The sequence below is a fragment of the Littorina saxatilis genome, linkage group LG5, assembly GCF_037325665.1.
Source record: "Littorina saxatilis isolate snail1 linkage group LG5, US_GU_Lsax_2.0, whole genome shotgun sequence".
NCBI classification, from domain to species: Eukaryota; Metazoa; Mollusca; class Gastropoda; order Littorinimorpha; family Littorinidae; genus Littorina; species Littorina saxatilis.
Window position 1 is genome coordinate 7,320,613 of NC_090249.1, and position 12,306 is coordinate 7,332,918.

The window sequence follows — 12,306 nt, forward strand, 5'->3', positions numbered from 1 at the left end:
GTGTGTGTGTGTGTGTGTGTAGAGCGATTCAGACTAAACTACTGGACCGATCTTTATGAAATTTGACATGAGAGTTCCTGGGTATGAAATCCCCAGACGTTTTTTTCATTTTTTTGATAAATGTCTTTGATGACGTCATATCCGGCTTTTCGTGAAAGTTGAGGCGGCACTGTCACGCCCTCATTTTTCAACCAAATTGGTTGAAATTTTGGTCAAGTAATCTTCGACGAAGCCCGGACTTCGGTATTGCATTTCAGCTTGGTGGCTTAAAAATTAATTAATGACTTTGGTCATTAAAAATCTGAAAATTGTAAAATAAAAAAAAAATTTATAAAACGATCCAAATTTACGTTCATCTTATTCTCCATCATTTTCTGATTCCAAAAACATATAAATATGTTATATTTGGAATAAAAACAAGCTCTGAAAATTAAAAATATAAAAATTATTATCAAAATTAAATTGTCGAAATCAATTTAAAAACACTTTCATCTTATTCCTTGTCGGTTCCTGATTCCAAAAACATATAGATATGATATGTTTGGATTAAAAACACGCTCAGAAAGTTAAAACAAAGAGAGGTACAGAAAAGCGTGCTATCCTTCTTAGCGCAACTACTACCCCGCTCTTCTTGTTAATTTCACTGCCTTTGCCATGAGCGGTGGACTGACGATGCTACGAGTATACGGTCTTGCTGAAAAATGGCATTGCATTCAGTTTCATTCTGTGAGTTCGACAGCTACTTGACTAAATGTTGTATTTTCGCCTTACGCGACTTGTTTGTTTTGTTTCTTGACTCGCCAATAATGTGCATGGATTACTGTTTGCGGTTAATACACTGAAATCGTCCAAAGATTGGTTTAATAGAAGTCGTCCATGTGAACGGCAATGCTAAAAGATCTGAGAAACAAAGGGACGTAAGCGCCCTAAATGCATACGAGATGTGCAACATAAACAAGAGTAAGTGAACGTAATGCGGAACCAACCTCCTGGCACTTTAGAGAACAACTTGACAAGTATTACAATAAACAACCAATGTTCATCCATGTCGAATGCTTTAAGAGCGCTTGTGTCCCTTCGTTTCTCAGATTTTAAAATAGCTCATTTGATTAAGATGGAGAAAACTTAAAAGACAGTTTTGTTTCAGCACGTGCGGGGTATTTACAACTTCTCTCCCCTGGTGGACGACCATTTTATCCTGGCCGCTCCGGAAGAGGCGCTGTTGACACTGCCACTCAACGGGGAGGCTTTTATGACAGGCATCACACGCGATGAGGGCTCTTTGACAGGTAAGGTCTTCATGTCACTTCTGTTTGTCTTACTGTCTTACCGTCTTACTTGTCTGTCTGTCAGTCTGTCTGTCAGTCTGTCTGTCAGTCTGTCTGTTTCCCTGTCTGTCTGTTTCTCTGTCCGTCTCCGAAAACGGGAAGGCTTTTATGACACGCGATAAGGGCTCTTTCAGTGACAGGTTAGGTCACCCCCCGCGGGTTAGGGGAAAGAATTTACCCGATGCTCCCCAGCATGTCGTGAGAGGCGACTGGCGGATTCTGTTTCTCTTTTTGCCCTTGTTAAGTGTTTCTTGTATAGAATATAGTCAATTTTTGTAAATGTAAGAAATGTTAAGTCCTTTGTACTGGAAACTTGCATTCTCCCAGTAAGATAATACATTGTACTACGTTGCAAGCCCCTGGAGCAAATCGTTGATTAGTGCTTTTGTGAACAAGAAACAATTGACAAGTGGCTTTATCAGGGCCGGACTACCGGGGGGGTTATGGGGGTTGCGCAACCCCCCCCCCCCCCCCCCCCCCCGGCCTAAACATGTACCTCACTTATTTAAAACATTTTTTATTATTGTTTATTTTATGCCGTTTCATGCAAGGAGCGACCATTTTCCTATCTCAGAATATGACCTACCCATCAGCTTCAGGGGGCTTCGCCCCCTGACCCCCACAAGGGGCTCTGCCTCTTGACCCTGCCAGGGGGAACATCCCCCTGGACCACCACTGGCAACCCCCCCCCCCCTTCCTCTTAGCCTAGTCCGGCCCTGTTTATCCCATCTCCCCCCTTTCCCCGTCGCGATATAACCTTCGTGGTTGAAAACGACGTTAAACACCAAATAAAGAAAGAAAGAACAGGTTAGGTCTTCACGTGTGTGAGTGTGTGTTTGTTTGTCGCGGCGTGTGTGTGTGTTTGTCGCGGCGTGTGTGTGTGCGTGCGTGCCCATTGCATGCGTGCGTGCGTGCGTGCAGTGCGTGCGTGTGTGTTTGCCCCATGTGTGTGTGTGTGTGTGTGTGTGTGTGTGAGTGAGTGTGAGAGAGAGAGAGAGGTCTTCGTTTGTTTTTAAAGTTGGCAGCAAAAGACTCGAAACTAAAAATGTCGCGTTAGAGCGCTTGTTTTTAAAGCAACGTTTTGAACCCTTATCTTTGCAGCGGAACTTATTCTTCAGATGGCGGAAACAGACAACAGGCAGTTCCGATTTGAGGAAGACTACCCCAAAGACTACACCCCGCCACCTGTCCACGCCTTCAACACGGTACCCGGAATTGGAAGTGAGTTGTAAAAGAAAAGGAACATGATTTTGTGCGAATGAAGATAAAGCGTTGGTTGCGAAGATTCGTACATTATGTCAGACTTGACTGCAGGGTTCCGGAAGCCCACCCCCCCTACAACAACAAATTTAAATTGAATAAATACAACACACACGCACACTGTGAATGGATCTTTTTTTCCCCAAGGAGTGATCCATTATACCTTTTTTTTATGTGAAATGTCAACAGCCCCTGTACTCCTGCCTCTCCCTCTCATATATCATATACTAGATGAATACCCGCTTCGCCGGGTTGCCGGCTTCGCCGGGAAGAAGTAGAGCCGAATAAGGGGACCCGGCTTTGCCGGGTGTACGCCGGCGCACCGTACGAAGGAAGGGAGAAAAACGCGCAAAATACTGGAGAAGATAAGGAAGAGTTACTGGGAATGGATGTACAGAAAAACCAAAATCGGTTCAGAGCTGCGCGCTGGGAGCACGTGTTGAAAATTTTCATCGATTAGATTGTGTTTTGGGTCTACCTGAATATGCCCACCAAATTTGAAGCAGATCCATCGAGAACTTTGGCCGTGCATCGCGAAGTGACCGACAGACAGACAGACAGACAGACACAGACAAGCCGTATATAGATATAGATATCTAGTCCAGGACTGATTGTATGCGTTTGATATTACCTGCTGTCAACTTTTATTTTCTTCGCAGCATTGGCTAACTTTGTTACTTGGAATCAGTGAACACACACAGACTCACACGCCCACACCCACCCACCAACCCACACACACGCAGTGACACACACACACACTCACACATACACACACACACACACACACGTACGCACGCACGCACGCACGCACGCACGCACGCACACACACACACACACACACATATCGTGGCACACACACACACATACACATACACACACACACACGTTCTCCTCTCCCTTTTTTCCTACACTTCTCAAACTAACGTGGAAGAATTTCTTTTATTTTGCAAGACTGAATGTTTTGTGTATGGTGTGTGTCAGGTTTGGTGTACCACGAATACAAGCCATTTGACGACCCTTTCTACAAGACAGAATGTTTTGTGTATGGTGTGTGACAGGTTTGGTGTACCACGAATACAAGCCATTTGACGACCCTTTCTACAAGACAGAATGTTTTGTGTATGGTGTGTGTCAGGTTTGGTGTACCACGAATACAAGCCATTTGACAACCCTTTCAACAAGACTGAATGTTTTGTGTATGGTGTGTGTCAGGTTTGGTGTACCACGAATACAAGCCATTTGACGACCCTTTCAACAAGACTGAATGTTTTGTGTATGGTGTGTGTCAGGTTTGGTGTACCACGAATACAAGCCATTTGACGACCCTTTCAACAAGACTGAATGTTTTGTGTATGGTGTGTGTCAGGTTTGGTGTACCACGAATACAAGCCATTTGACAACCCTTTCAACAAGACTGAATGTTTTGTGTATGGTGTGTGTCAGGTTTGGTGTACCACGAATACAAGCCATTTGACGACCCTTTCTACAAGACAGAATGTTTTGTGTATGGTGTGTGTCAGGTTTGGTGTACCACGAATACAAGCCATTTGACAACCCTTTCAACAAGACTGAATGTTTTGTGTATGGTGTGTGTCAGGTTTGGTGTACCACGAATACAAGCCATTTGACGACCCTTTCTACAAGACAGAATGTTTTGTGTATGGTGTGTGTCAGGTTTGGTGTACCACGAATACAAGCCATTTGACAACCCTTTCAACAAGACTGAATGTTTTGTGTATGGTGTGTGTCAGGTTTGGTGTACCACGAATACAAGCCATTTGACGACCCTTTCAACAAGACCGCCAACCTGATAGGTGTTTCTCACGTAAGTATAATATTTATGGTATGTTGATGATGAATAGAGCATTGTCAAACACTCAGATGCGGGACGGATAGCTGTTCGACCACAGCGCCTTTTCTAAAACAAACTTGCATTTAAAGACACGCGAGGGAATTGGGGGAATCTCATTGGAAAGTCTTACAGCACCCTAATTCCAGCCACGGGGCCCTATTACTACGGAATTGCAACAATAAGAAATATTTTTACTGGAACAAACGACACGTGCTTTGTGCACAAAGTTGTCCCTTGAGTTCCTCGCCAAATCCGGGGTTGAAGCCGATAGCGACGAATGCGAAAAATAATACAAGGGAGGCGATTCGACTGGCATGTTCACTGCTGACTAACCCGTAGTTGCTTCCCTTAAGCCAAAGTACCCCTCACTCGTAATCCTCAAGGAGTGTTGTGTTTCTGTCTGCATGCAGAAACTATGCATCAATGCATCCAAGCTATGCATTCAAGTACTTATAACACAAGATGCTCCCGTGATTAAATAACTCTTTGTAACTCGGTCAACGAGTTATTTCACAGGGTCATCAAATGTTGATATATTCTTCGGAGGATGACATGCTTTTATGTCGACATTGGAATTGAGTTTTTTGGCGTGAACGTATGGTGTGTGTTTTGGTAGGTTATAAATGTCATCAACAATTTACATCTCTTGGTAACAAAGAAAAACAGTTATCAAATATATATAAAAATATAAACATAGAGACTGCAGTGACTGTAAATAATGTAACAATGCTCTCTCGCTCGGTCTCACTCTCTCTCTCTGGGGTTGTTGAAAGTCGGAAGAAAACACACCATGAATATATTCTCCTACCTCCCTCAGTCTTTCGTTCAGGCGTCGTTCATGGCGGTGTCACTGTAGCAGGACGTGAGTCGGCGGAGGTAAAAACTTAGTTTAGTCCATTATATTGCCGCTTAGTATACGTATCCACGAAGTGACTCAATTTCTGGTCAGGAGGGTGCACACACGATCTTGAGCTGCTGCTGGCAGTGCAATAACATCCATATTTGGGGCTGCATATACCCAGGAAATTACACTTTCTTTGGAGAAGCAAAACTTGCATCTGTTTACATCCGTCGGTGACCTTGACCCTAACATGCAGAAATCAGAGAAACGTTCATTTGTATTGACACAAACAAACGTTCTCGTCAAACAAACAAAAACACTGTCGCCGCCCCATGCCCACACACACGTGAAATTCGCCGTGAACACACTCGTGACATGAATGCAGCTCAGCAATGACCCAGGGTTTTGACACGCAGTGTTACAGCGGTTGGCACGTGCTGGACGAAAGACGATCAATGTCAACAACAGGCGAAACCAACAAACAGGCAGCAGAAAGTAGGCCCACGAATGTTTCAGATTATGCTCGTTTACCATGTTGTAACCAGTCATTGTGTATGTTTATAATGTTCAGATCGAACGTGTCTATGAGCACTTTGCTTGTTATCTTTCTATAGTTTTGTGTGTGAATGACTGAAGCGATTGTAAAAAAAACAATCCCCAAAAAGCAATAAATGAAAATATAAAATTAATAAATAGATAAAACATGTTTTAACCTTTCCCCCGAAAGCGGCGTATGGTTGCCTGAATGGCAGGTTAAAAACGGTCATACACGTACAAATCCACTCGTGCAAAATCACGAGTGAACGTGGGAGTTTAAGCCCATGAACGAAAAAAAAGAAGAACAGTTTTGACCAAACAGAGTTCCCTATTCTGTAGCGCCTCCGCTCACTCATGTTACTGATTGCACCGAATGCTTGTTGTTCAGGTTGTTGGTGATTCCACGTTCGTCGCTCCAGCGGTCAAGCTGGCCAAGCTAATGAGCAGACGATCAGACGACGTGTACCTGTACACTTTTAATCACGTGTCTCGCCTCTCCAGCACACCGCAATGGATGGGTAGGTCTTGCTTGTACAATAGAACCCCATTTTACGACCTCTAAAAATTGGCGACACCCAGGTCTTAATAAGGAGGGAGCCTTAATACAGGAGGGAGCCTTAATACAGGAGGGAGCCTTAATACAGGAGGGAGCCTTAAAATGGAGGTACATTGTTTATATAGATTATGAACAGAAAATCTGAACAAAATTTGGTCTTAAAAGGGAGGGGGTCTTAACTTGGGGGGTCTTAAATGGGAGGTCCCACTGTATACGAAGGGCTTGGCTTCTGTAAAAGCATGGGCACCTGAGGTACCCACACTCGATTCTTGTTTTTATTTGCGCTTTTATCAAGTTCACGCGCCATTTTAATGTTCACAATATTCGGATATACATTCTTGACGAATACCTAAAGTTTCTTGGTTGTGACATCACAAACTAAGAAATACAAGCGTAATCGGGCAGTATATGGTAGTGTGGGTGCCTTGGGTCACACGATGAACGATTGACGAACGATAACTCCACGCGAGCGGGGCGGAAGTGACGCATCACAGTGACCATAGCAGATGCGCTGTGCGAGAGCAGACGCTCAGTTTGGAGAAGCGGGTTCTTGCTAACGTTCGAACATCGCTCCTTTCTGAAAAATACCTTTCAGCATTATGCCTTTGCGAGAAAGTAAGTTCCCGGACAGTTGCAAATTATGGTTCCCGACCGCTTTACACGCCTAAAACGTCTCCTTTATATCTGAGTAAGAAACTGTTCTTCCAAAAAGTTTTGAATCGACGAAGAGACGCTGTCCACTGCTGTCCGCCGTTTGTTCAAGTCACGGCGTGAAGGCCGCAACGGCGCGTTCTGATTGGCTCTGCGCTACGACTGCCCTACAAGTCTCGCGAGGATAGAACAAGTTCTATCACTCAAAGCTACGAGAGAATCTCATTCGACAGACTCGCAGCTTTGTCGTAGCTCTTTTCTACGACTCAGTCGGCCGTCTGACTGTGCAAATCTTAGGAAAATCGCAGCGTGTGACTGCCACATTAACTGTTCTAGACTGAGGGGCACGAAGAGAAACCAGGTAGTACAAGGTTACAATGCCTGAAAACCTGTCTAATAATGACCTAAAAAAAATTCATATGCAGGTGTTCCTCATGGGAGGGAACTGTTTTACCTGTTTAGGTGACAATTAAGGCCTGAAATCTTGTCGAATAATTACCTTAAAGAGATTGTTTTCATGTACAGGTGTTCCGCACGGGAGGGACCTGTTTTACCTGTTCGGGTGTCCGCTGAGCAGCCACCCGCTTCACAAGTACACCCAGCTAGACAAGAATGTCAGCCGTGCCTTCATTGACTTCTGGAGCAACTTCGTCAAACACGGGTAGGCTGCAATAGCTTCATTCTCACGAAAGACACAGCCTGTCACTTTCCTTGCAAACAGTTGATTCAGATCACTCGATTTTACAAATAATGATTTCGCGCTCGAGGACTGGCTTCCCTTTGCAAAAGCAAGTGTTTGAAAGATTAAATGATTGTCTTAGAAGAAGCAAAGAAAGAGCCCTCGTTGTGAGGGATGGGTTGGGTTACTGCCACTGAGTTACTTCCCTTATTTGTGTGCGTGATGCTCTAGGCCACCGCGTCATGGACGAAGCGACCCGTCTTGCCACCAGGCGGCGCATCAGGACTACTTTTTGTTTCAGAAACCAGAGAGAAGCAGCGCCCTGAAGTGCATTCACTCACTTTGATTTGATTGATTACCTTACTTGTGGAGTGTTTTCGAGCAAATCGCGCGGTGTGCGTCTATATTTATGTACAATGGATGCCCAGATTCTTCAGATTCGTCCAATTCGCCAGAAGCTCCCTCCAAACGATTAATTGTATCCCCTTAAGTGTGACAATGTTTGCACACACGAGTACCAAGTCAGGAAGAAGCGATAGCGCCGTAGTTATGGGTTGCATCCCCCTTCTACTTCTTAGATCTGTTGGTATACTAACTGACGGAATGTGTGTTCGCCTGTCTGTCCGTCTTGTATGTATGTACGTCTGTCTGTCTGTATGTCTGCCATTCTGTCAGTCTGTGCCTATGATTGACTTGGTTCAGCCGTCAAAAAGGCACTTTCAGTTGACAACGTTGGCTGAGAATAAATGTTGGTAGTGCTTGTTTTATCTCTGGTCAAGGAACGTACTGAGACGATTTACTGAGTTAGAAATAATCAAATATAATTAATCATTATTTTCTGTTATCCAGACGACCTTCCCTGAGCTCCGACCCTGACCTTGAATTTACAACCTTTGAGGAGAGAAATCAATCTTACGTCATCGTCGCCAGCGACGGACATGACGCAGACATTCATTCTGCGCGAAGGCTGAGGCCCCGGCAGGTGGCGTTCTGGAACAATCTTCTACCCAAGCTGCGAAAAAAGGACTCCAAAATTCCCGAGAGCACGGAAAAGACTCTGACGTGGGTGTTTGTTGCGTTGACGTCAGTGCTCCTTGTGGTAGTCGTCATACTGTTGGTGTGTGTTTTCTACTTCAAAAAACTTGCGCACGATAGGTGCGTGGTGCATGCGAACGATGAGAAGAACAAGTGTCGGTACAGCGATTTAGAAGCATAACGAAGTGCGTTTGGTTGTTATTGTGATCTTATTATACATGTGTGGTTCGACACTCTCTACTGCTAGCCAAAATAATCGCAACTGGCATCGCAAGAGAAACGTATACCGACGTTAAAGTTTCTTTTGATTGTCAGTATACTTTGGTGATTTTATTTTTTCTGGAACCGGTTTGATCCTTAATTTTGGTGAGCAAAATAAATGCACCTGGTTTCCGAAGAAAGACCGATTCTGATTGTATGTTTTTTATTTTTGTTTTTGTTTTTGGTCAATACAATGTGGTGAGTTTTCTACGAATGGTTCTATGCCGTGTTAATGTTGATTCAGATAAAATGTTTGCCGCCATATTATTTATCGTTGTTGTCGTTTTGTGATTTGTAAATAAAAGACGAGATGGTCAATATGGTACGGTGGTGGGAGAAGGTTGCGAGCGCGCGCGCGCGCGCGTGTGTGTGTGTGTGTGTGTGTGTGTGTGTGTGTGTGTGTGTGTGTGAGAGAGAGAGAGAGAGAGAGTACGTGCGTGGGTGCGTATAAGATAGGCAGAGTGACGGACAAGACAGACAGACAGAGAGACAAATAGACAGACAGACAGACAGACAGACAGACACATAGACAGACAGACAGACAATGATATCATTTATGCAAATATTGTTACATCTCAGTTACCTTTTGTTTGTTGCATTTTGCTTCTGATAACAAATATACGCCACATCTTTGCCGTAATATTCTTTTTTATGAAATGTATAAGAAGCCTGACACCTAAGAACGTTCAATTTGGTTAAATGTCTGACTTCCTGAAAACCTCCTTCTTTTTGACCTAACATGAGAAGAACTACAATGATAACTGGGAATTAAGGAAGACTGGGAATTAAGGAAGACTGGGAATTAAGGAAGACTGGGAATTAAGGAAGACTGGGAATTAAGGAAGACTGGGAATTAAGGAAGACTGGGAATTAAGGAAGACTGGGAATTAAGGAAGACTGGGAATTAAGGAAGACTGGGAATTAAGGAAGACTGGGAATTAAGGAAGACTGGGAATTAAGGAAGACTGGGAATTAAGGAAGAAAGAACGCAAGAAAGTAAGATGGATAGAAACATCGAAGGAAAGAAGGAAACAGTACTAATAAGGATCTCAATTTCTGTGTATCTCCCATGTATGTCTTTGTCTGTTACACATGTACTTTTCAACGCAGGGACAACCGTTCTCTGCTGTAACCGTATTAAAGAGATACGATACCGATACACAAACAAAACAAGGCGGCTCTTTTTTGTCTCTTTTTCGAAGGGAAGTCTCTTAAAATCTGTTATAACGTGAATATTGGCGTCACGTAAAAGCTCCGTAACTCCTTCAAAAGGAAGTGACACAGAATTTCGAGAACGACATTTGTTTTGGTGACTTCCACATATCAACAGATGAAACTTAATCGCCAGGGTGTGCATGTATCGGTATCGTATAACCTGTCTTGGCTTTTATAATGATTGTAAGCAAAAGAGACATATGGTTTTGTTTTGTTTTCCCTTTTTTTTTTTAAACCTGTTAACCACTTCGATCAATATAATTATAACATTGTGAAAATGTATCCATATTGATAAATACCATCAAACCCCATGTAGCAGCAGAGACGAAAGAAAATCTCATCGTGAATTCATCGAAAAGCAAGTCCATAACAATACCACAGTAAATGAATACAATTTCTATCTGTATGTGCAGCTTCGTTTGATCGGATACAGTTTCTGTACACGGCTTATGTCCATTTTTGCTTCTTTAAAAAAAAAAAAAATTCACATTCATATGTAACACTCGTTTTGTAATAACTTCTCTACGACATCTGAAATAAACTTTACATTGTTGTTTTCCTTACTCACTTGGCAGAGAGCGCGCGCGTGCGTGCGTGTGTAAGTGTGTGTAAGTGTGTGTGTATGTATGTGTGGGTGTGTGTGTGTATGTGTTTGTACATGTGTGTGTGTGTGTGTGTTTGTGTGTGGTGTGTGTGTGTGTGTATGTCTGTGTACATGTGCGTGCGCGTGTGTACGTGTGTGTGGATGTGTGTGCGTGTGATGTTCGTACATGTTGTTTGTTCACCACAGAGGTACACTCGGACGAACACACAGACAAATGCATACACACCGTATGCAAACAAACATACAGTCACAGGCCTCACACTCACATACACAGACAGGCAGATGCACGCAAGCTAATAACATAAGATTATACATAAATGGTCTATGGATTATACTAACTCACACACACGCACACGCACACACACACACACACGCACGCACACACACGAACGCACACGCACACACACACACACACACACACACACACACACACACGCACGCACACACACACACACACAGCTACGCCGACATCCCACCCCTCCCCGTCCTTCCTATCTTTACACACATGGGAAACATCTTTCCCCTATATCACTAACGGACCAGATTCCATTATTTTTCGACAGAAGGGAGGAGCAGAAAAAAAACCAGGGAGCAAACAAGACCTCCTTGTTTACGCCAGACAGTACCATTTTTCTAAACCAAACGGACAAGAACCGGTTCTGTTAACACTTTCCTGACATGCAGCTGTCATAAAATCTTGCTTGAATTTCCTTTTTGTGCTACACAGGTGGAGTCGTTTTCGGTGATTTCCGTCGGGTAGTTTCGGTGATTTCCGTTCTGCTGCCGTCATCTTGGAACCACATGATAACAAATCTGTTGTGTGTTAGTACTAGACATTTTTGGACGTGGTATTTGTCTCAGCGCTGTCTCCATTCACAAAGATCAGGTTCAGACTGTCTTTGTTCCAAGGGGAATTGAGAAGATATGAATGCAATATTGTTTCTGATATTGCACAGAGGTACCATGTGGCCAGCTCTTGGCTTTACTCCTAGCGTAAAATGATGCACATCAAAAAAAAGAAGAAATCTCGTTCCTCCTGAGGAACTGCACTAATAAGTGTACCAAGGATGGCGCTTTGAAAATATCAGACTAATAATATTTATTTTTGTGTGTCCTCTCTTGAAAGATTGTTTTCTGTGTGTGTTCTTGTCGTCGATCCATTTTAAAGGAAAAAGTTGTTCAAATGAACCAAACTATATATACCCCTGCGACATCAACCACTTGCCCACAACCACCATGCCACGGATCTCAGACAAGTTGTTCTTCTATACAATTCTCATTTCTGAAACGACCACCTGTCTCAATAACGACCACGTTTGGTCGGCCCCTAGGGTGGTCGTTATCTACTATACCTATTACTCCGTGTACACTACATTGGGGTGTGCACGTTAAAGATCCCACGATTGACAAAAGGGTCTTTCCTGGCAAAATTGTATAGGCATAGATAAAAAAAAATGTCCACCAAAATACCCGTGTGACTTTGAATA

The 12,306-nt window shown here is 43.4% G+C and overlaps 1 protein-coding gene across 1 annotated transcript in view; it reads left to right on the forward strand.

Annotated features, from left to right (window-relative positions):
- LOC138966202 (pyrethroid hydrolase Ces2e-like) overlaps positions 1-10,378 on the forward strand; it is a 115,831-nt gene extending 105,453 nt beyond the window's left edge. Inside the window, exons 7-12 of the mRNA XM_070338335.1 lie at positions 1,148-1,289; positions 2,430-2,549; positions 4,340-4,413; positions 6,207-6,336; positions 7,551-7,686; positions 8,554-10,378. Of these exons, the coding sequence (XP_070194436.1) occupies positions 1,148-1,289; positions 2,430-2,549; positions 4,340-4,413; positions 6,207-6,336; positions 7,551-7,686; positions 8,554-8,920 (969 nt within the window). The 3' untranslated portion in view covers positions 8,921-10,378. The remainder of the gene's footprint in view (positions 1-1,147; positions 1,290-2,429; positions 2,550-4,339; positions 4,414-6,206; positions 6,337-7,550; positions 7,687-8,553) is intronic.
- Positions 10,379-12,306: the final 1,928 nt, after the last annotated feature.